This window comes from Cucumis sativus, chromosome 7 (genome assembly GCF_000004075.3).
Source record: "Cucumis sativus cultivar 9930 chromosome 7, Cucumber_9930_V3, whole genome shotgun sequence".
In the NCBI taxonomy this organism is placed as follows: domain Eukaryota; kingdom Viridiplantae; phylum Streptophyta; class Magnoliopsida; order Cucurbitales; family Cucurbitaceae; genus Cucumis; species Cucumis sativus.
The window spans coordinates 21,110,059-21,129,626 of NC_026661.2; the positions used below are offsets into that span (position 1 = coordinate 21,110,059).

The 19,568-nt window shown below is 35.3% G+C and overlaps 5 protein-coding genes and 1 non-coding gene across 7 annotated transcripts; 2 read left to right on the forward strand and 4 right to left on the reverse strand.

The window, feature by feature from the left end:
* Positions 1-1,552: 1,552 nt before the first annotated feature.
* On the forward strand, positions 1,553-3,021 carry LOC101218611 (aquaporin TIP2-1). Its single transcript, XM_004141711.3, has 3 exons — positions 1,553-1,819; positions 1,940-2,190; positions 2,415-3,021. The coding sequence occupies exons 1-3, from the start codon at positions 1,693-1,695 to the stop codon at positions 2,781-2,783; spliced, it is 747 nt and encodes a 248-aa protein (XP_004141759.1). The 5' UTR covers positions 1,553-1,692; the 3' UTR covers positions 2,784-3,021.
* A 276-nt stretch (positions 3,022-3,297) lies between these two features.
* LOC101218377 (photosynthetic NDH subunit of subcomplex B 3, chloroplastic) lies at positions 3,298-5,078 on the reverse strand. The gene is made up of 6 exons (XM_004141710.3): positions 4,716-5,078; positions 4,509-4,619; positions 4,365-4,421; positions 4,051-4,113; positions 3,793-3,855; positions 3,298-3,683 (listed from the first exon to the last, which is right to left on the reverse strand). The coding sequence occupies exons 1-6, from the start codon at positions 4,926-4,928 to the stop codon at positions 3,597-3,599; spliced, it is 594 nt and encodes a 197-aa protein (XP_004141758.1). The 5' UTR covers positions 4,929-5,078; the 3' UTR covers positions 3,298-3,596.
* Positions 5,079-5,126: 48 nt separating this feature from the next.
* TRNAN-GUU lies at positions 5,127-5,200 on the reverse strand. The gene has a single exon. It is a non-coding gene; the product is annotated as a tRNA-Asn (tRNA).
* A 1,021-nt stretch (positions 5,201-6,221) lies between these two features.
* LOC101217593 (tRNase Z TRZ3, mitochondrial) lies at positions 6,222-10,847 on the forward strand. Its single transcript, XM_011661272.2, has 12 exons — positions 6,222-6,615; positions 6,711-6,800; positions 6,942-6,986; positions 7,098-7,152; positions 7,307-7,350; positions 7,463-7,945; positions 8,026-8,294; positions 8,379-8,526; positions 8,615-8,665; positions 9,124-9,524; positions 9,608-10,286; positions 10,444-10,847. Exons 1-12 carry the CDS (start codon positions 6,253-6,255, stop codon positions 10,747-10,749), a joined length of 2,934 nt encoding a protein of 977 aa, XP_011659574.1. The 5' UTR covers positions 6,222-6,252; the 3' UTR covers positions 10,750-10,847.
* A 66-nt stretch (positions 10,848-10,913) lies between these two features.
* On the reverse strand, positions 10,914-13,562 carry LOC101219086 (cytochrome c oxidase assembly protein COX19). The gene is made up of 4 exons (XM_004141713.2): positions 13,395-13,562; positions 12,544-12,632; positions 12,322-12,419; positions 10,914-11,316 (listed from the first exon to the last, which is right to left on the reverse strand). The coding sequence occupies exons 1-4, from the start codon at positions 13,402-13,404 to the stop codon at positions 11,226-11,228; spliced, it is 288 nt and encodes a 95-aa protein (XP_004141761.1). The 5' UTR covers positions 13,405-13,562; the 3' UTR covers positions 10,914-11,225.
* A 619-nt stretch (positions 13,563-14,181) lies between these two features.
* On the reverse strand, positions 14,182-17,078 carry LOC101218138. 2 transcript variants are annotated; one of them, XM_004141709.3, is made up of 9 exons: positions 16,863-17,078; positions 16,100-16,176; positions 15,653-15,881; positions 15,376-15,530; positions 15,239-15,284; positions 15,064-15,155; positions 14,870-14,966; positions 14,699-14,755; positions 14,182-14,589 (listed from the first exon to the last, which is right to left on the reverse strand). In XM_004141709.3, exons 1-9 carry the CDS (start codon positions 17,013-17,015, stop codon positions 14,464-14,466), a joined length of 1,032 nt encoding a protein of 343 aa, XP_004141757.1. In that variant the 5' UTR covers positions 17,016-17,078; the 3' UTR covers positions 14,182-14,463. The 2 variants fall into 2 exon arrangements, with proteins under 2 accessions (XP_004141757.1, XP_031744282.1); XM_031888422.1 differs by having other exon boundaries at positions 15,653-15,925; positions 16,863-17,077.
* Between the last annotated feature and the right edge of the window lie 2,490 nt (positions 17,079-19,568).

Consider the following 19,568-nt stretch of genomic DNA (forward strand, 5'->3'; position numbering starts at 1 on the left):
GAATTCCCTTTTATTTAATTAATCAATTATACTTATTGTTTTTTCAAAAAAAATTATTAGCATTTCACATCAATATTGATTTTTTTTTAATTATATGTCATGATACTTTAATTATACGATCGTTGCAAATTTAGCAATTAGATTCAAAATAATTAACTATGTACCAACATTTTAAAAAATTTGCAAATATAGTAAAATTTATCAAATTCTATCAATGATATAAATCTATCACCGATAGACTATGCTACAAATATTAATCTATCACTAATAGATTATACGAAGTCTATCAGTGATAGTTTTCCTATATTTGCAATTTTTTTAAAATTTTGTTGTATCCTTAATTATTACGTTGAAATTGTTATCAATTGCAATTTTCCTTAATTATAATATAGTATTTCGTTAATAGTCTCAATAACTATAAGTTTACGAGTTCAGTTCACGAGGGTCATGTACAAATTTTTTTAGCATCTAAATGTTATAACATTAAACAAGTACTCTGGTCAGATAAGTAATTTTAGATACTTGAATAAGAAAAGTAAACTACAAATAATTTATACAAATTGGAATTGGAAATGTGTCCTTTGAATAAGAAAAGTAAACTACAAATAATTTATACAAATTGGAATTGGAAATGTGTCCTTCAAATATATATAAGGTAATTCATTGATTCGTACAATGTTAAACTATATATATAAAAATTGTGAATGATAAAGTGTGATTCCTAATAAATCTACTTGGCTTCTGTATGGAACCAAATGACAATTAATAAACAGAATCCAAAGAGGATCAGATATTATTCTATAAGCCTTATCCACTCACATACATACATACATATATATAATATATATATATATATATATATATATAAAAAGAAGAAGAAGAAAAAAGTTTAAATGAGGCTTATCCACTAATATATATATTATGTATATTTGAGAAATCTGATTATTGACAAAAATGGTGGCCATCTGTTATCTTCAAGCTGGGTGCCATCACCCATGGCCTTTACTCTTCACCTTCTTTTGTTTGTCTCCATCCTATTCATAAAAATCTCTCACCTCTATCATTTACGAAGAACATGAACCAATTATTGATGACTTTCTACACATTTCTCTTTTAAAAGCCTCTCAAAATCCAGCTAATATTCTATCTAGAAAAGAGAATTTTTTTTTTATATATTTGATCTATAGAAACCCGAGTCAAGTTAAAGGGAACATAGCTCAACTGTTATAATTTTAGTAATTAGGTTTGAAGGAGAAAATGCAACCAAAAGAAGTATGGTTCAAAAAAAGGGATTTTGTTATGTTCTATATTTGGTGTGTAAGTTAAAAGGCTTTTTAAACACATTTTACTTAAGGTTGCATTGCCCTTGTTACCTCTATGATATAGATCAAACTTTATATGTTGGTAACGACAGCGAGAAAATTTCTTTATCATACATCCAACTAAGTAAGATTGTGAGCCACATTGTAAGTAAAGATATCATAGGAGACATATTAAAAAGGAAGTTTGGGGACATGTTCACATGGGATATCAGAAAAATGCTCTGAATGACAGAAAGGAATGAGTGATGATATTAGCTTTAATTGTATTTGTTTGTAATGTCTATATAAGAAGAAGAAGAAGAAGAAGCAGAAGAAGAAGAAGAGAGAAAGGTGAAATAATTCATAAGGATCAAAAGATCAAGAAATATATATGGCGTGGTTCACCATTGGAAGCTTTCAAGATTCCTTGAGCTTACGCTCTTTCAAGGCTTATCTAGCTGAGTTCATCTCCACCTTACTCTTCGTTTTCGCCGGTGTCGGCTCCGCCATTGCCTACAGTCAGTTCATCCTATTCCATCTTTTGGAGTTCTCCATAGTAAAATTGAAAGTTCAGCCATTTATTATGAAAACACATGTTGTATGCTCGAACTATACTTAATTAAGATCAATGTATGCAGATAAAATAACATCGTCTGGAGCTTTAGATCCAGCAGGGCTGGTTGGGGTGGCAGTTTGCCATGGATTTGCTCTGTTTGTTGCTGTCTCTGTCGGAGCTAACATCTCCGGTGGCCACGTGAACCCAGCGGTGACGTTCGGGCTTCTTCTTGGAGATCAAATCAGCTTAATTACCACCATTTTCTACTGGATTGCTCAGCTTCTTGGCTCCATTGTCGCCTGCTACCTTCTCAAATATGTCACTGGCGGCCTCGTAATTTTCTCAACTACTTCCCTCTCAATATATATTTCTCAGTGTTATTAATAAATAGATAGTTCACGTCAAAGAAAAATGGTTCATAATGCTATATTTGAAAACGTTTTGAAATTTTATATGCAAAACAAAATTTACGAAATTTTCTTTGAAACTTAGTTTCAAAGAATTGAATGTAGTTCGAATGCCCATATTGAAAAGTTCGGTCACGTTTGCACTTGCAGGCGGTTCCGGTCCACAGCGTCGCCGCCGGCATCGGAGCGACGGAAGGGGTTGTGACGGAGATTGTCACCACCTTCGGTTTGGTTTACACTGTCTATGCGACGGCGGCAGACCCAAAGAAGGGATCTTTGGGCACAATTGCGCCGATTGCCATCGGTTTAATCGTCGGAGCAAACATCTTGGCGGCCGGACCGTTTTCCGGTGGATCGATGAACCCGGCCCGATCTTTCGGCCCAGCGGTAGTCAGTGGCGATTTTCACGATAACTGGATTTACTGGGTTGGGCCGCTCGTTGGCGGTGGCTTAGCTGGGCTTATCTACTTTTACGCCTTTATGGCCTATGGGCCCAGCCCAATTCCAAACGATTTCTAAGACCCAATCAAATTAAGCCCATTTTATTCTTCTTTTGCTTTGTTCCCTTTGTAATAAGAGGAGGAAAAGCAAGGTTTTTTTTGCCCATTCTTCCTTTCCATTTTCTGTCTTTTATTTATTTGAATGTATGGTTTGGTTCACTGGATTCTCATCTTCATTCTATTTCAATGTAATAACTCATTTATTGTGTAATGTTTACCTTATCTATTAATTCTATCAACTAAAGTTTTACACGTTCTTTCATTTTTTATCGCTTTTGTTCTTCAACCTACATTAGTCAATTCACTTGACTTGTTATATAGACTATTAATTTGATCTTAGTTAGTGTAGGTTAATTCTTGAGAGGCTTGACATTACTCCATATCTTCACTTATTTCGTCACGAAACAATCTTTGTTTGAAAGAGAACTTGGATATAAATATGCTTGTAAACCATACTTCTATCTTCTTTGTGTTAGTTCATGAATTACAAAGATAATCAAACCCATTTCTTAGTTAAACAATATAAGGGGTAGTGATTTGAACTGATGATCTTATATAATGTTTTAACTTGTTAAGTTATGCTTTCGTAAGTATTATCGTACTCATACTCAAACATATGATCGATATAATAACAAGAAGGAATGCACCACTTAACAATTTATTGCCCAAAAAAAGAATGAACTGTTGAATATAGACAAGGAATAATTACATTGATGATACTGAGGCAGGGAGCTTGTCTTTGTAGGCTCCAAAGTGGATGAGTAGTTAATATCCATAGCTCAATCTTCACAGCTGACTCCGATAGGTCAAAAAAGAGTAAATGAGTTAAATTTTATGTAGACTCAGATGAGTCTGAAAGCTCTACTTCTTCATAGCCCCATTCATGAGCTTTCCACTCAGGCAACTGTTGAACAACGAGCTGCATCCAAAGAAAACAAACAATTAAGACTCATCAACTTTTGTGAAAAAGAGATGACTGTGAGACTATTCTACTCAAGAACATCATCAATCAAGCTTCAACTATTTACCATCCCTCTGGAATCTGGTTTCCCCACAGTGGTTTGACAAGCTAGTCTCCAGTTTTTAGGTTTCTGTGCATGAAAACAAAATCATTATACTTCTATCATTGTATCGCCTCGTGCTCTCGTTTGATTCAACCACAACATGATGTTAAAAGGATTTGAATGAAAAATTCAAATGAACTTAACATCTACATGACAGTGTCCATAGTTATTGACTCGTTTTGGTTTCTCAGCTTATAATGCCAATGGCATCGGTGTTCTTACCCTTTTGAGTTTGTCTTTCTCTATGTCTGTTCGAGGATTCAGTAGCTCTTTCCCTTCAACAATCTGAAACGGTAAAATTTTCAGTCAGAAGACTTGTAGCAGAACATTAGGATTGAATTTCTTCTTCATTTCTTTCATTTTCCAATGGCCATAGCACCGACTTTTGAACTCTTTTAACTTCTAAGTCAGTTTGTCTAAGTCATGAACTGAATAAATTTACCATGATGATCAAATAAACAATGATTCAGATAGTAGAAATGAAAAGGGCAGTGATTAAATCCTGTTGAGAACGTGAACTAATACAGAAAAATCACCTCCACCATACAAGTCCCACAGGTTCCTCCACCAGCACAGTTCAACAGAAATCTCGACTGAAAAACAACATCAAAGCCATACGATAATCAAAACTAATTGAAATTCCCAGGTTCCTCAACAAGTTAATGAACGGGGAAACTCACATAAGGTCCATACAAGTCAATATTAGAATCCAACATTATGTTTCTAAGCTTTTGCCCACCACATGCTCGACGTAAGTGCACATCTGGAGTTCCATCAGGAAGCAGCACAGACTGAAAAAACACACACACACACACACACACACAAAACCATACTCGATAAGCCAAAACAAACCCCTCAAATTTGACATTACCAAGTTTACAACTTACATTAACAAAAGCCAAATCAACAATCGGAGGCTCCTCAGGGTCAGTGGCTTCAGATTGACTCTGGGGAACAGTGCCAACAGCTCTAACTTGGGTTCTACGGAAAGTAAGAGGGCGAAAGCGTTTAAGGGTGTGGGAGGAATTCGTAATGTAGTTAAAGGAACGAAAGGAGGATGAAGATAATAAATGGTATGAACCCAGATGGAGAGCCTCCATTTTGGGGAATTGAGGGTTGAAGAAATGAAGTGTTTTGGTGAAAGATAAATCATAATGGCTGTGTTTGTGTGGTTCTTTGTGGCCTTATCTGGTGTCGCCGTCGATCGTTATGGGTAAGGTTTCACAAAGCTGAAGTGAAATGGAAAGTGAAATGGACAGATTTGAAGAGTTCCAAAGAAAAGAAGAAGGAAAAAAAGGCGCTAGAAGGAGGGCTTGAACCTCCGACCTTGTGGTTAACAGCCACACGCTCTAACCAACTGAGCTATTCCAGCTTGTTGATATACAAAATTTTCATAAATTATATATTATATAACAATATTGTAGTATTTGAGAGTATGATAAGCCAAAGAAAATTGACCTTTCTTAATTCCAATTTTTGAAATATGTAATACATTTAATCAATATATAGATTTTTACCGTTTATTTTAATGATCATGTTTGATTTTAAAAACTAGTCTCTCGGTAAGCTATGGTTGACTCTTTCCAAAATATTTTATTATTTTCCAGGTAAAAATTGTGGCTATGGTACCTGACTTTAACCCCAATGAATTTTATGGTTCAGTTTTGGTTATTGTAGAGTTTGGACTACACTTCGTATTTAAGTAGAATTTGTTTTATATTTTCGTTGTGTTGTATACTCTATGTTAGTTCAGTTTTTGCCCTAGAAAGGTCAGCATGTATTGTTAGAAGGAGAAGGAACTTTGTTAACTTTGTACCATCTATTGGACTAAGAGTATATGTTATGGAAGAAGGAGTGATATAGAGCTTTTACATATCTCTTGTAACTTTACATGAAATTCACGAATTCTCATATTGTCCTAGGTCGAGCGTTTTGACTTTTCAACTGTATGTGTGTTTAGAAGACAGTGGATGTGACCAATTGCACTAACCTAAAAGTGAATATTTAGAAAATTTAAAAAATTTGATGACCGAATACAACTATCCTAAAAGCTTGTAACTAGAAGGGACGATGCAAACATAACTAACGATATCAAAATATTAGCATATATAAAACATTTTTAAAAAGTTGTAAATATAACAAAATCTATCCACAACATAGTCTATAAATGATAAATTATATAGTTGATCATCTAGACTATAGAAGTTTATCAACGATAGAAATCTATCTCTAGTCATCACGTTTAGTTTTCTTATAAGTGGGCTTAAAAATGACCTTAACCCTCATTAGTGGGCCTTAATATGGATTGGAGTGTGATAATGGGGCCGATGTATCCGTACATATCTCTCGTCCCTTTTTCACTAGAAACCTGCCTTAAACCTCTCGCTCCGTAAACAAGGCCCTGAGATTTCATTACATTATACAATGCCATTGCCGCACCTATCAACTCTTCGCTTCCTCTTCTTCTCTCCTTCTAAACTTCCCTTTTCCCCTTCTCTATACTCTCCTAAATCCCATTCTCTCTTCACTGTTCTCGCATCTTCTCCACCAAAACGCCGCCGTAGCGCTACTGCCCCTCCGTCTCTGAATTTCAAACGTAGAAACAGTAGCAGTCTCAGAGAGACCAAAGGGAAAGAGAACTCGGTTCCTATGGAGGAAACTGAGGCTACGTCTTTTGGGTTTAACAAGAGGAGGGCAGAGGGCAGAGATAAAACTGATTTGCCTAAAAAGAATCTTCAGCTTAAAGTTAGAAAGTTGAATCCCGCCAATACGATTTCTTATGTGCAGGTTCAATTGGGCTGTTTTTTTTTAGTTCATGTGTTTGATTTCTTAACCGGGTTTCGTTTCATTTGCTCATTGAAGTTGTATTTGAATGTTACTAGATACTGGGAACTGGAATGGATACTCAAGATACGTCGCCTTCGGTCTTGCTTTTCTTTGATAAACAAAGATTCATTTTTAATGCTGGAGAGGTATTAATGGACTGTTAATTTCTCCACCCATTAGGCTCATACCATGTTTTCTTGAGCTAGATAATTATAGTTTTATAGGATACAAATTTATCCCGAGACTTCCTGTTGAATCGCTAACATTTTATGTCATTTATGTTACAGGGGTTGCAACGATTCTGCACGGAGCATAAGATTAAGTTATCCAAGGTATTCTATTTTGAAAAGTTTATCATTTCTTTCCTGAATTTCGGGTTTACTCTTCTATAACTGATTATTCTTGTATTCTGAACCTTGGTAATTTGTCGGTTCTTCCACTAGATAGATCATATATTCCTTTCCCGCGTATGTTCGGAGACTGCTGGTGGACTTCCTGGTATGTCTGTTGGCCGAATAGATATCGTTTTGATGTTATATATTTTTCTTTCTATTAGCACTTGTGATACTATTGGATAATTTTGGTCTTGAAGAAAAGATAATATTATTGAGTTTGAGTTGAGACCTCCTAAGTTTTATAATTTACCTTGCAGGTTTGCTGCTGACTTTGGCTGGCATTGGAGACGTAGGAATGTCTGTGAGTATAACATTTACTTAATACATTATCAAATTATTCGAGTTGAAATCATTTAAAATGAACGAGCTGTTATGCTTGTTCTAACTTATACTTTAGTTTCCATTCTATGCAGGTCAATGTCTGGGGGCCTTCTGATTTGAAGTATTTAGTTGATGCAATGAAGTCTTTCATACCAAATGCTGCCATGGTTCACACACGGAGCTTTGGACCTACAGTTAGTTCTGACGCGGATGCTGTCCATGAATTGAGTAAGTGTCGTGAGCCCATTGTTCTTGTTGATGATGAGGTAGTCAAGATATCAGCGATTTTGGTACATCCAAGGCCAAATAGAAGATTAGGGCTGTTTGATGAAGATGACATGGGCCATAGTCAAGAACAAAGAAGAAACGATAATTCCGAAGCTAGAAGTTCGACAACCAAAACTTCATCTACAGTAAAGCCAGGTGACATGTCTGTAGTATATGTATGTGAACTTCCTGAGATTAAGGGGAAGTTCGATCCATCAAAAGCAGCTGCACTTGGCCTTAAACCTGGGCCAAAATATCGTGAACTACAACTTGGGAATTCAGTGATGTCTGATCACCAAAAAATCATGGTAGGATCAGTAGATATATATTTTTAGCTATAAGGTGTTGAATGCTATGTCTCAATCCATTGATTTTTCACTTGGCTTAGGTTCATCCAAGTGATGTCCTTGGCCCCTCAGTTCCTGGTCCAGTTGTGTTACTTATCGATTGTCCAACGGAATCTCATTTGTCAGAGTTGATGTCTTTGGAATCTTTGAGACCTTATTATGAAGACTTATCGAGCGATCAGACTGAAACTGGTAAGGTGGTAACATGCGTTATTCATCTAAGTCCTGCTTCTATTCTTGGTAATCCTAATTACCAGAAATGGGCGAGGAGATTTGAGTCAGCCCAACACATCATGGCTGGCCATCATAGGTGAGCCCTTTTCATCTTGACAGTGATTTTCTGCTCTTACTTGTATATATAGAAAATTCCCATTCTCACTTTATTTTCATGCAGAAAGAATGTCGCGATTCCAATTTTAAGAGCCAGTGCAAAGATTGCTGCAAGGCTTAATCATTTGTGTCCTCAATTATTTCCAGCCCCAGGGTTCTGGTCCCATCAGCAGCTTACTATGCCAGGATCAGATTCATGTGCTTCAACTGAGGTTTGTTGTAATGTCTTTGGTGGTCTGTGGTCTTGGACTTTCTTTAGTTGTGAAAGAACTAACTTCGCCATTGTTCTTCCTGTACCAGATAGAAGTTTCAAATCATTACAAAAGCACATTAGCTGAAAATCTTCTAAAGGTTTGTGACGATGGATTAGCAAAGTGTGTCATGCTTGTTATTGACCGGTGATCAACTGCTGCTGTTTTTTTGGTTATTTTTAATCAATAAACTTCATGAAATCATTTTAACGTTTACATTTAGAGCAGATTACACACGTGTGCTTGTAGTCAAGGTCCCATCACATTGTCACTGAAGCAATAGTAGAAGGAAGCACCAAGTTATTTTTACAATTTGTTTTGTTCATTCCATCTGTTACTATATTCCTAACATACATCGAAAATTCGCATGGCTTGTGACGTGGTAAAATAACCATATGATATGAAACCACAGTTGTTCTTTAGTCCAGCATATAAGATATATGCTTCATCCAGTTGTATGCATGGTGATCCTGGTGTGCTGCATATCTAAATGTTTGGCAACTATATTTTACACTCGGTGATGCAAGTTCTTTAACAATAATGTTGTTCGTGAAACAGTTCACCTTGCGCCCTTATGCACAACTTGGATTCGATCGATCTAATATTCCCAGTCAAGAATCTTTGCCAGAGATTATTAATGCGCTGCATTCTGAAATACCGGAAATTGTGGATGCTGTCGAACACGTTAGTCAGCTTTGGCGGGGTTCTGCTGAAACAGACGAGAGAACTCCCGTTGAAGAGAATAATGCAATGGTTGAAGAACCATGGCTCGATGAGAATAAAGTTCCAAGTTGTCTGGAAAATATTAGGAGAGATGACTTGGAAATTGTTCTTCTTGGTACAGGGTCGTCCCAGCCATCCAAGTACAGAAATGTCAGTTCTATTTACATTAATCTTTTCTCAAAAGGAAGTATGCTCTTAGATTGTGGGGAAGGAACCTTGGGTCAGCTTAAAAGAAGGTAATCACTGTCGCACTTTCTTTGGGTTCATATTATGTAATCCGATTTCTCTTCCTTCTAATAAGTAGTCATCTGATTTACAGATATGGAGTAGAGGGTGCTGATGCTGCTGTGAGGAGCCTAAGATGTATTTGGATTTCTCATATCCATGCAGATCATCACACAGGACTGGCCAGAATACTAGCTTTACGGCGTGATCTGTTGCGGGAAGTACCCCATGAACCTGTACTAGTAATCGGGCCAAGACAGCTGAGAAGATATTTGAATGCGTACCAGAGGTTAGAAGATTTAGATATGCAGTTCCTTGATTGTAAGGACACAACAGAAGCTTCATTGGAAGCTTTTCAGAAACTTGCTTCAGACATTGACAACTCGCCCTCAGAAAGTCCCATCAGTTCCACAAATGAAAACAGCACACTGATCGATGGAACCATCGGACGGAAAACCGAGTCTAGTTTATTCGTCAAAGGATCTCGTATGCAGAGCTACTGGAAGGGTCCTAGCAGTCCAGTTGATATCAACGCGGCTGTGCCACTTCTTAAATGCTTGAATGAAGTTCTGAATGAAGCTGGCCTGGAAGCTTTAATTAGCTTCCCAGTTGTACACTGTCCACAGGCTTATGGCGTAGTCTTAAAGGCTGCTGAAAGGGTTAATTTAGATGGAAAAGTGATACCTGGGTGGAAGATTGTTTACTCAGGTGACACCCGTCCTTGTCCCAAGCTGATGGAAGCATCTCGTGGTGCTACACTTCTTATACACGAGGCAAGTTTTAGAACCCCTGTGTTGAATTCTCTCAATGTGTAGTTACTTTCTTTTGGGGTTTTTTCCATCCTCGTTCTATGAATGTTATCACTTTGCAAGAACATGGTAAGATGACGGAATGATACCTTGTATAACAAGTTTTTGTGGGTTGTTATAGGCGACTTTTGAGGACAGCTTGGTGGATGAGGCCATGGCAAAAAACCACAGCACAACTTCAGAGGCAATAGACATAGGAAACTCTGCGGGAGCGTATAGAATCATCCTTACGCATTTCAGCCAAAGATACCCAAAAATTCCTGTGGTCGATGAGAAACACATGCACAAGACTTGCATTGCATTCGATTTGATGAGTGTTAATGTGGCAGATCTATCGGTACTTCCTAAGGTTCTTCCCTACTTGACACTTCTTTTCAGAGATGAGATGATGGTAGATGAATCTGATGATGTCACTATGGAGTCGTAGACAGTTGGGAGGAAACATTATTTAGTTTCAATTGTAATAGTGCTAATTCATTCTTTTGAAGATCAATATTTACATCTAATTTAAGCCACTATTTCGTACATGGAATGAGCCAGATGTAGCTGAATGTTTCTCTTAAGATTGAAAAATCGACATTACACGTGATCTTACACAAGGTAAAAAATGGCACTGTTCAGAAATTTGCATGAATACATACAAGTAATGGAATAAAAAGAAAGCTTTTGAAACTACACGGGAGAAGACAATGGAAGTGTAGTATAGTATTGGCCCGTTGAATGAGACATTGTTCTTTAAAGAAGAAACTAAAACCTGCAAGATGAGTATTTTGATCAAGGACAATACATTATGAAAAATTATTGTACCGTCCCTTCAAATGTGGATGAGAAGGGTTGGTTAATGATGACTTGACCCAGTGACTAACTAAAATCTTCGACTATGGTTATATAAGGATGAACAATTTAGAGTTGTTCCAATTTGTCGCCAGACAAATTGGCCTGGCTCAAATTTCCAAATCCCAGTTCCGTCATGTCTTGCTTTGCCATTAAATTCCTGCATGGTTCCAATGAAATGTCGTGAATAACCATACCCATACAAGCAGTGTAATAAGAAACAACAGTTTTAGGAAACTGCATAAGCAGCCCAGAGAAAAACTTCCACCAATCTGCATGGCATTTGGTGATAGGAATGAAAACCCGCTGTGCAACACCATAATATTGTAGCTCAATAAATAATTTTGGTGACAGTGTTCATATCGGTATCACAATGTGTGTCCTCCTTACTTGTCATAATAGAGGAGGAAAAGAGACAAAAACTCTATATCCATTTACCTTCCCATTTTCACTTGACCAACGTATCCCAACTCTCCAAAGGAATAGGATCGATAGGGATAGTAATATTTACTTCAACTGAATCTAAACCCATTTGCTATCCCCTAATCCGTTTGACCCTGGGAGAGGAAATCTCTGGCTGAGGGAATGTAAGGGCCAGAGTTTTAAACTGAGGGAGAGCATAGAATTAGTTAGAAAAGGAAGGAAAGGTTCGTTCTAAGTTTTAGAGCATATGAATTAGTTAGCCCGTAGCTACGCTAGAGAAGCAAGGGAAGGTTCGCATTTTCTACAATAAATTTGGTTAGCTGACTGGTGAAGCTGTAGAAAATGCACGGCTCTGAAAAGCGGAAATTGTAGCTATTATACTTTTTTTTTTCTATTTTTGTGTTTGTGTTGGTCCAACTTATTTCTTAATTTAGAGACTTTTAGCATAATTTATTTTTGGCGTAATAAAAGCTTAGAAATACTTAACCGTGCACCTACTTTCTTTTGTTCGAGCCACATAAAGCAAAATGCAACTTGAGCTTACATCACAATATTAGCACTATCTTTTTCTTAGAAGTTTGGTGGAAGGGTTTTTCATTGACTCATTATAGAGGAGTCGTGTGTAAAACTTAAGGATGAAGGATGACCAATACAATTATAATCAATAATCCGGGTTCTCAGAAATAAAAGTTCATGAATCTAGAGAAGAGCAAAGAACATATAAAAAAGTCAAAAACCTTACTTTTCCATACGGCATTCAAGGTATCTTTTCGATAAGTGTCTGCATTTTTCAGATTTGTGACCAGAGGTTTTAAGACAGTTGAGGTATTCTTTCTTCTCCTGCAATAAAGTTCATTCATCATAAAACAAGCAATGGACACAGACACCTTGTAAAAATATCCCAAATATCGTATATCCTAGTAATGACTATAATGCTTTAAAAAAAAAAAAAAAAAAAAACTACCAAGTCGCAGAGGTGCATATGATCCAAAGGGAAAACTCCTTTCTCTGGGGGTACTGGTCTCAGTCCTCTATTCCCTCCAAATGAACCACCTGCATAAAGATCACAATAGCTCTCACCAAATCAAAGTAGCCGAAAAGGAATATATACATCCATTCTATGCACGTCCATAAAATTGTAATTTGTAAATCAAAAAATTATTTTATATTAGAAACAAAATGGTTATCTTGCTTGGCACCACCGAAGCATTCTAGCTCTACATTTTCATCTAATACCTATGCTTGGTATGAGAATGGTTCATCATGATTCATTTATGGGAAAACACAAGCCATCAAATTTACAATCCAAATCACATTGCCATTGATTGTCTTACAACTAAATTCCACTTCTACCGGTTGTGTATACTGTGCAGTGTACGGCTACTAACCGCCATCATAACCACAAAAATGAAAGAATAAATACTATGGATAACCGAAAGATTTAGTATACACCCGGGCTCAGAGCCACTCGACTCTATGCTCTTTATATAATATATATATAAATTTGAAAGAAAAGAAAAATACCAGAAGCTAGCCATAAAACAGTCTCCTCTCCTAGGCCCCTCTAACACCAGCATATGCAGCTATATTCAGATCTATTTATTTTCCAAGGTATCCGAAAAACACTAAACACGAGCTCATAAAAGAATGGATCCCTGATCCGGACCTTACAAATTTACCTACAACAATCGAAAACCTTAACTCACTCAACCATTCAAATCCCTACCTTCCTCGAAACTAACATAAATTCACCCACAAAAAAATGGGGAAAAAAAAATCATGCTATCACTCTTGCCCTCGGGATTCGCAAAGTACCTGCACTCATTGTAGAAACTCCCGATAGCTCGAAACAGAAAATTTCATTCGTCCATACTACGGAACGCCAAGTCGAAAACTAGCTTGAATGACCAGCGCAAGTGATACGCTAGTGGGTCTGAACTCTGAAGCGGACCGGGAAAATCACGGAGGAAGCTATGAAGTGGGTAGCGGCATGAAATGGTACCCCTTTAAACGAAAGGGGTAAAATTGGTATTATTGATAAATAACTGGGCCGACGCTGGCATTCGAAAGGCCCAATTGAAAAAATAATCCGGCCCAATTTCTCACTTTTCTAATTCAATATTGTATTAGCAATTAAAGTAGTGTAAATTTAAGCATTGTTATTGGTTACTTGGCACCAATACATGAGATAAATTGTACCTACTATGTTTGTTTTGGTATCAATAGTCAAAGATAGTTCAATTGGAATAGTAACGATAATCGAAGATAGCTCAATTAGTATAAATATCGATATTTTCATTTAGAGAACAAAAAAACATAATATTAACTTCTATAAGAGGTTTGTTCAAAAGATCTTGCCTTCAAACTCGTACATTTGTTTCTTCTTCGATTTATAATCATTTATACCATCAACTTATGTTTTTTGGGTCGAGAAACAAGAGAGATGGAAAATATAATTCATGTTAGCGTCTTCGTTTAGCCAACAGGGAGAAAATCCTCCTAAAATCGAAATCTCTAATAGAAAGTTGGATAAGTTTAAAGAACCAATTAGTATTTTAATCCTAAATGTGAAATTATTTATGGAAGGATTGAGGAGAAGGAATACAATGAAAGGGAGGTAATTTTCATTTAGTAATAATCACTTTACATCTGTGTAAATTTGTGGAAGTATAGAGAAAAAAAAAGTATGTACAATTTGATTCTATAAATCGTATGAAAAGTTTTTCAAAAGAAAAAAAAGTGGGATTCCTCTGTTCTAGCAAAAGGGATTTTTCTTTTAACATTCATGAATCAACATTTTCTACAAAATGTGATCTTGGTACCTCCTCCTGAAGGGGGAAAAAGAATTGACTTGCCTCATCAAAATTCTGAATTCAAATCACCATCATGAATGATCAGCTTCATCTGCAGGGTTTGACATGGATTGACTGTTGGCATTATATGCGCAAGGATGCTGAATTATTACTATAATCGAACTGTTAGCACTTTCGCTGCGGGATAGCGAGGTTGGCTGCATCATTACGAATGGATTGTCAAAATGTGTTTGTAGGAGCAAGATATGGTATGAAACATCAAAATGGATATGAGAGAAGATGAGATTATTAGCTCAAAGAACTTACCACGCCAATGTGCCAATTATGACTGCTAAATCCTCTATATGTTGCTGCATCCACTTCCTGTAAATCTAGCAACATTAGTAAAACCGAAGAATTCTGGTTTCAAATTCAACCTCGACGAAAAGCCTATGATTCTAAACTATTCTACTTCATGAATAAGGAACAGTAACTTACAATGCTGTAAATTGGAGGGACAATCCTACTGTTTTCAGACTTAACAGTTGGCATAACAGAGAAACGGGGGGCCATGTCTTGTGACCTAAAGATCCACCTGCAGTATAGAGAGGAAAAAGCTAATAAACTTAAGCGTGCACTTCTGATTGTACAGATATCATCTCGTAAAAGTATGATGGTATGCATTTATATACCCAATGTAACTGAAGATGCAGAATTGGGCCCATTCTCGTACTAACAAACGAAGCCAGTAAATTTCAACTGAATCATCCATGTTCAAGAATATCTGAAAGCCAGACAGAAGATTGAGGATTTGATCCATACTTTTATATAATAAAATCGAATCAAAATACGACATCAAATTCATACCAGAATTTCTGCCATTGCAACAATTTGCATGATTGCCTGGAATTTTCTGTATAATACAAACAGAAGCAGTGGATTTGGATCAAAATTTACCACCTAAATATGATATACAGATAAGGGTTTACATAATAAATGCATACTTGAACATCTTGTATTTCATATGAATGGCATCGTGCATTACTTGAACATCCTCCTCCATGATAAAACTGAGTTGTTCTTGCAATACCAGTATATTTTGATAAATGTGATGGAAGATCACATAGAAGGAAATGAAGTAATTAAGCAAAAGTAGGACCTGGATCAAATAGGAAGCTGATTTTAAGAATCAAAGGAAGAGAAATTGTGCAGCACCAATCATTTCTTAAGCATAATATTAACAGCTGAAAGTTGAGAGGTTGCAGGGTCCAGTAAACTCACAGAGAAGTAAGGTATGGAAGCTCGGTAACCCACAAGTGTCAAATAAAAAACACAGCCAATTGAAGCAGTCGTTCGTCGCTCAGTAACAGAAAGGTGTTCAGACATGATGCAATAACCATGGGAAATAAGTAAAAAAGACACAACAGAAGCTGTCTGAAAGAGCACTCCAGTTACATATACCCCAAATGACATCCATAAGGAACATGTCTGAATATAAAAGCACGAGTACCTGAAATCGTAGATTTGATAGGAGTTCATATGGGCCAAGAGAAACTAGAAAAGCAAAGAACAATTACAAAAGTTGAAGATTAATCCCATTCCAAATCTAATTAAGTGAAGATTTCGTCTCGATATGGAATACGAATACTGACAGTTTTATAAATCTAACATCGTTGATGAAAACAAAAACGAAAGGAAAATTGGCATCAAGAAATGCATTAAACGTACCAGAAAAGGAAAGATAAGGTTAGTTGCAAGGCTTTTAGAAGAGGAACGGAGGCAAGTGACCACTGCAAGTTATTGGTCTGCTCTCGTGCAACAAACAACAATCCAGAAAGAAAAGAAAAAAAAAGAAGAAGATGTCATAATCAATTCAAAATCCACTCCTCAATCTACAAAAACGACGGTGATTAAAAAACCAAAAGTAAACGCTAAGTATATAATTCTCAAAAAATAAAAAACAGCCATTTTCTTAGGGAGAAAATTTCTAAGCTCTGTAATTATTTATAGTTGAACTGCAATGAATTGCTTACAAAACAAGACCAACGACTGACTCGGAATTAAAGTACAGAATCAAAGCCGAAACGCATTACAAAAACAAAAACAAAAACAAAAAAACTGAATAATCTAACAAATCAATCGATACAACCTCCGAAGCCCGGACTCCGTTGAAACCAGACAAACTCTGTGAATATAATCAAGATAAAGAGATACGTGAAATGAAGTATAATTTAATCGAATCAAAACGGTCAAAGTAGGCTCCATGGATGCGGCAATTGAACATTCATAGTGTTCACTTCAAGAGTTGAGAAACAAGTAAAAGATTCATGAAAACGAAGCAAACCAACTCATAATTTAGTGGAATCGAAACGGTCAAATTGAGCATTTTCAGTGTTCAGTTCAAGAATTCAGGAAGAAGTGATGAAAATCAAGGAAATTAAAAAGGGAAAAAGCTGAAAAGAAGAAGAATAATGAAAGTATTGATATGAACCTGAAAGTGACGATTCTTGTAAGTGTTAACAGTCCAGGAGCAAGCGGATAGAAGCCAGATGAAGGAGAAGGCGAAGTAGAGAGAAGGAAGAGGACGATACGACTCGTCGACTCCGATGGGATGCGAGAGGCCGACAGTGTCGGACACGTTCATTCTCAAAAACTTGAAAGAAAAAGATAGTAAAGCCCTTTTCTCGGTCGTGGAGAGAAGTGGGCATTCTTTTTGCCATTTTATATGCACCTCTTCCATTAAATTCTCCTTCTTGCATGCTTCTCATCACTACGTGGAATTTCCAAACGTAAAAACAAAATTAATCAATCTTTTTCCTATGCTAATCACTATTTTTTAAAATAATAAAAACTAAATTCTAACTTTCTCGACTTCATCCCCAATCAATACCATGACGAGTCACTTCCACCCAAATAGTTGTAAATCGACTAAACCGGTTTCATTAAAAGCACAGTTAATGCATCATTGTCGATTTTTCTTAATATAAACTAACTAAATCGATTTTCGATTCTGATTTTTGTACAAAACCGATTCCATCCGACCAATAATCATCTCTAATAAAAAAATATTAAACGAGATAAAGACACAGAAGAGTGTGAGCATTTTCTCCTTTATAACTTCTCTTAATTATCTTACAACGTTTAATTCGAACAATTTGTTAGACTCAAAGTGATCGAAATTTATGATTGTGTATCTCTAATAATATTTTATAACCTCCCTTGGATGGATACATGGGAATTTTCCAATTTGATGATCTTACATGTTATGTTATTCAACAAATTATTTTAAACTATATTATAAAAGTGCTAAAGATGAACATAATTAGATTAAAATATGGACACGTGGAAAACAATGGTTGGTGAGGTGATGCTACTAACTAATTCACCAATTTTTTAGAACATCAACTCCATCACATAAAGATTGCTAACTCCTAACTTTGTATTAAATTTAGTTGGTAATAAAACTAATATTATTCCATAGCTTATTATAAAATTAATTTAAGCTTTAAAATTCAACTAATTAGATAAATCCATACCATAACAACTATTTGATTTAATTTTTAATTGTGAGTTTCAAAATTGAAATGTTAATTAAATTTGCTTAGCATACCCAAAAAATTAAATCTTAGAGGGAGATTGCATTACACATGAAATACTATTTTAGTAACAAAAGTAATATAAATTAAAAACTCTTCAGTAACCATTATATGAGGGAAAATTAATTTGTTATAAAGTTTTAGGAAGAATATGTGTATTTTGGTATAAATTAGAAGTATTTAGATTTGATGTGAAAATTAAATGATTGAGACAGCAAAACGTTGATGAATCTTTGTAGGACGTGCAGCCCATCATATAATTGCTTTTGGTGGGAAAATGTTTCCATCTACAAATTTGGGAAGAGACTCACAAAATAATTATTATAATAATAATAATCTAATCATTAAAAACCTAAAATATTTGACGCTCGTAAAAATAGCAAAATATATAATAACATGGTCTATGTCACTATAATTTTTAAATTGTAACAGAAGTAAATTTAAAAGCTGACAGTTATTTGATATCACTAATTATTTGTCATATTTATTATATTTGTCATAATTGAAAAGAAGGGAAAAATTTTATAATATTTAAATTTTATGAAAATTATCGTAGAAATATAAATGTAAACTTTTCAACCAATATTCAATTATAATTAAATTGAAAAACTATTATATTAAGATTTTTTATCCTTAACGCTTTCAATAATGATAAAGGTTGAATTCACTAATTATTATGAAAAATTGACAAAACTTGCTCGGTTTTAAAAAAATTATAATTTTGTAATTTTGTTTTTCTTTTTTGTCGATCTCGACCAAGATTGACATCGAGATTCTGATCAAATTTTTAAAAGATATTTCAAGGAAATTTATCGATCCATCTCGAGCCGAGTGTGTCAGCGAAATAATGTATTTATTATTAAAATTGTGAAAATAAAGGAATATATCAAATGACCGAAATATCCCTGAAAACCCTACAGTTTGATATTCTCACTAAATAAACCCTAACTAAACGTTAAACACTTTTCTCATTTCGTCTAGGCGAGAACTTCCAAAAACTTTCGAATATTTTCCAAATTATTGGTTAGGTTTCGAATTTCCCAAAACCTTTCGAACTAGGCGAGAACTTTCAAATTTTCTAATATTGAAGTTGTAAGAAAATGATTGTAAAAATATAAATATAATTAAATGTTTTCGCCACATTAATTTATTATTAAATTGAAAAACCATTCTATTAAAATTTTTAACTCTCATCTAAAAGTTGGACTCACTGACTATATATTGTATTAGATGAACAAAGAATGAAGATTTAATACAAAGGTTGACATATCATGAATATGTAGAATTAGGTGAACAAACCTTAACAAATTAAGTTTCTTATTCCTTTTGATGTCTAACTTCTAATCCATAATTCAAACCCATTAGAAAAGCATTATATATTATTGTTCAAATGCTTTGTTCATCAGTTATGGTGTTATTGGTAAGAGTAGGATACCCATCTCAATAATTATTATTATCACTATATATTCACATTCACTCAAAAGTACTTTTCACAATTGAAAAACTATATTATGTAATAATTCTTCATGCTTCTTCTTTTTCCTTCACTTCTTGGTGCTAATAATAATAATTAGATCACTAACTAAACTTTCTCTCCCAAT

Bases quoted from the DNA above. Each gene is read 5' to 3' on its own strand.
- LOC101218611 (XM_004141711.3), top strand. From the start codon at position 1,693: ATGGCGTGGTTCACCATTGGAAGCTTTCAAGATTCCTTGAGCTTACGC. The intron at 1,820-1,939 runs GTCAGTTCATCC...CAATGTATGCAG, and splicing joins CGGCTCCGCCATTGCCTACA to ATAAAATAACATCGTCTGGA. The intron at 2,191-2,414 runs GTAATTTTCTCA...TTGCACTTGCAG, and splicing joins AATATGTCACTGGCGGCCTC to GCGGTTCCGGTCCACAGCGT.
- LOC101218377 (XM_004141710.3), bottom strand. From the start codon at position 4,928: ATGGAGGCTCTCCATCTGGGTTCATACCATTTATTATCTTCATCCTCC. The intron at 4,620-4,715 runs GTAAGTTGTAAA...GTGTTTTTTCAG, and splicing joins TTGATTTGGCTTTTGTTAAT to TCTGTGCTGCTTCCTGATGG. The intron at 4,114-4,364 runs GTGATTTTTCTG...TTACCGTTTCAG, and splicing joins GTGGGACTTGTATGGTGGAG to ATTGTTGAAGGGAAAGAGCT.
- LOC101217593 (XM_011661272.2), top strand. From the start codon at position 6,253: ATGCCATTGCCGCACCTATCAACTCTTCGCTTCCTCTTCTTCTCTCCT. The intron at 8,666-9,123 runs GTTTGTGACGAT...TTCGTGAAACAG, and splicing joins TAGCTGAAAATCTTCTAAAG to TTCACCTTGCGCCCTTATGC. The intron at 9,525-9,607 runs GTAATCACTGTC...TCTGATTTACAG, and splicing joins TTGGGTCAGCTTAAAAGAAG to ATATGGAGTAGAGGGTGCTG.
- LOC101219086 (XM_004141713.2), bottom strand. The intron at 12,420-12,543 runs GTAGTTTTTTTT...ACTTTATTGCAG, and splicing joins ATATGCACCTCTGCGACTTG to GAGAAGAAAGAATACCTCAA. The intron at 11,317-12,321 runs GTAAGGTTTTTG...GGAACCATGCAG, and splicing joins CTTGAATGCCGTATGGAAAA to GAATTTAATGGCAAAGCAAG.
- LOC101218138 (XM_004141709.3), bottom strand. From the start codon at position 17,015: ATGAACGTGTCCGACACTGTCGGCCTCTCGCATCCCATCGGAGTCGAC. The intron at 15,882-16,099 runs GTACGTTTAATG...CTACGATTTCAG, and splicing joins ACCTTATCTTTCCTTTTCTG to GTACTCGTGCTTTTATATTC. The intron at 15,531-15,652 runs GTGAGTTTACTG...TATTTGATCCAG, and splicing joins CTTCCATACCTTACTTCTCT to GTCCTACTTTTGCTTAATTA.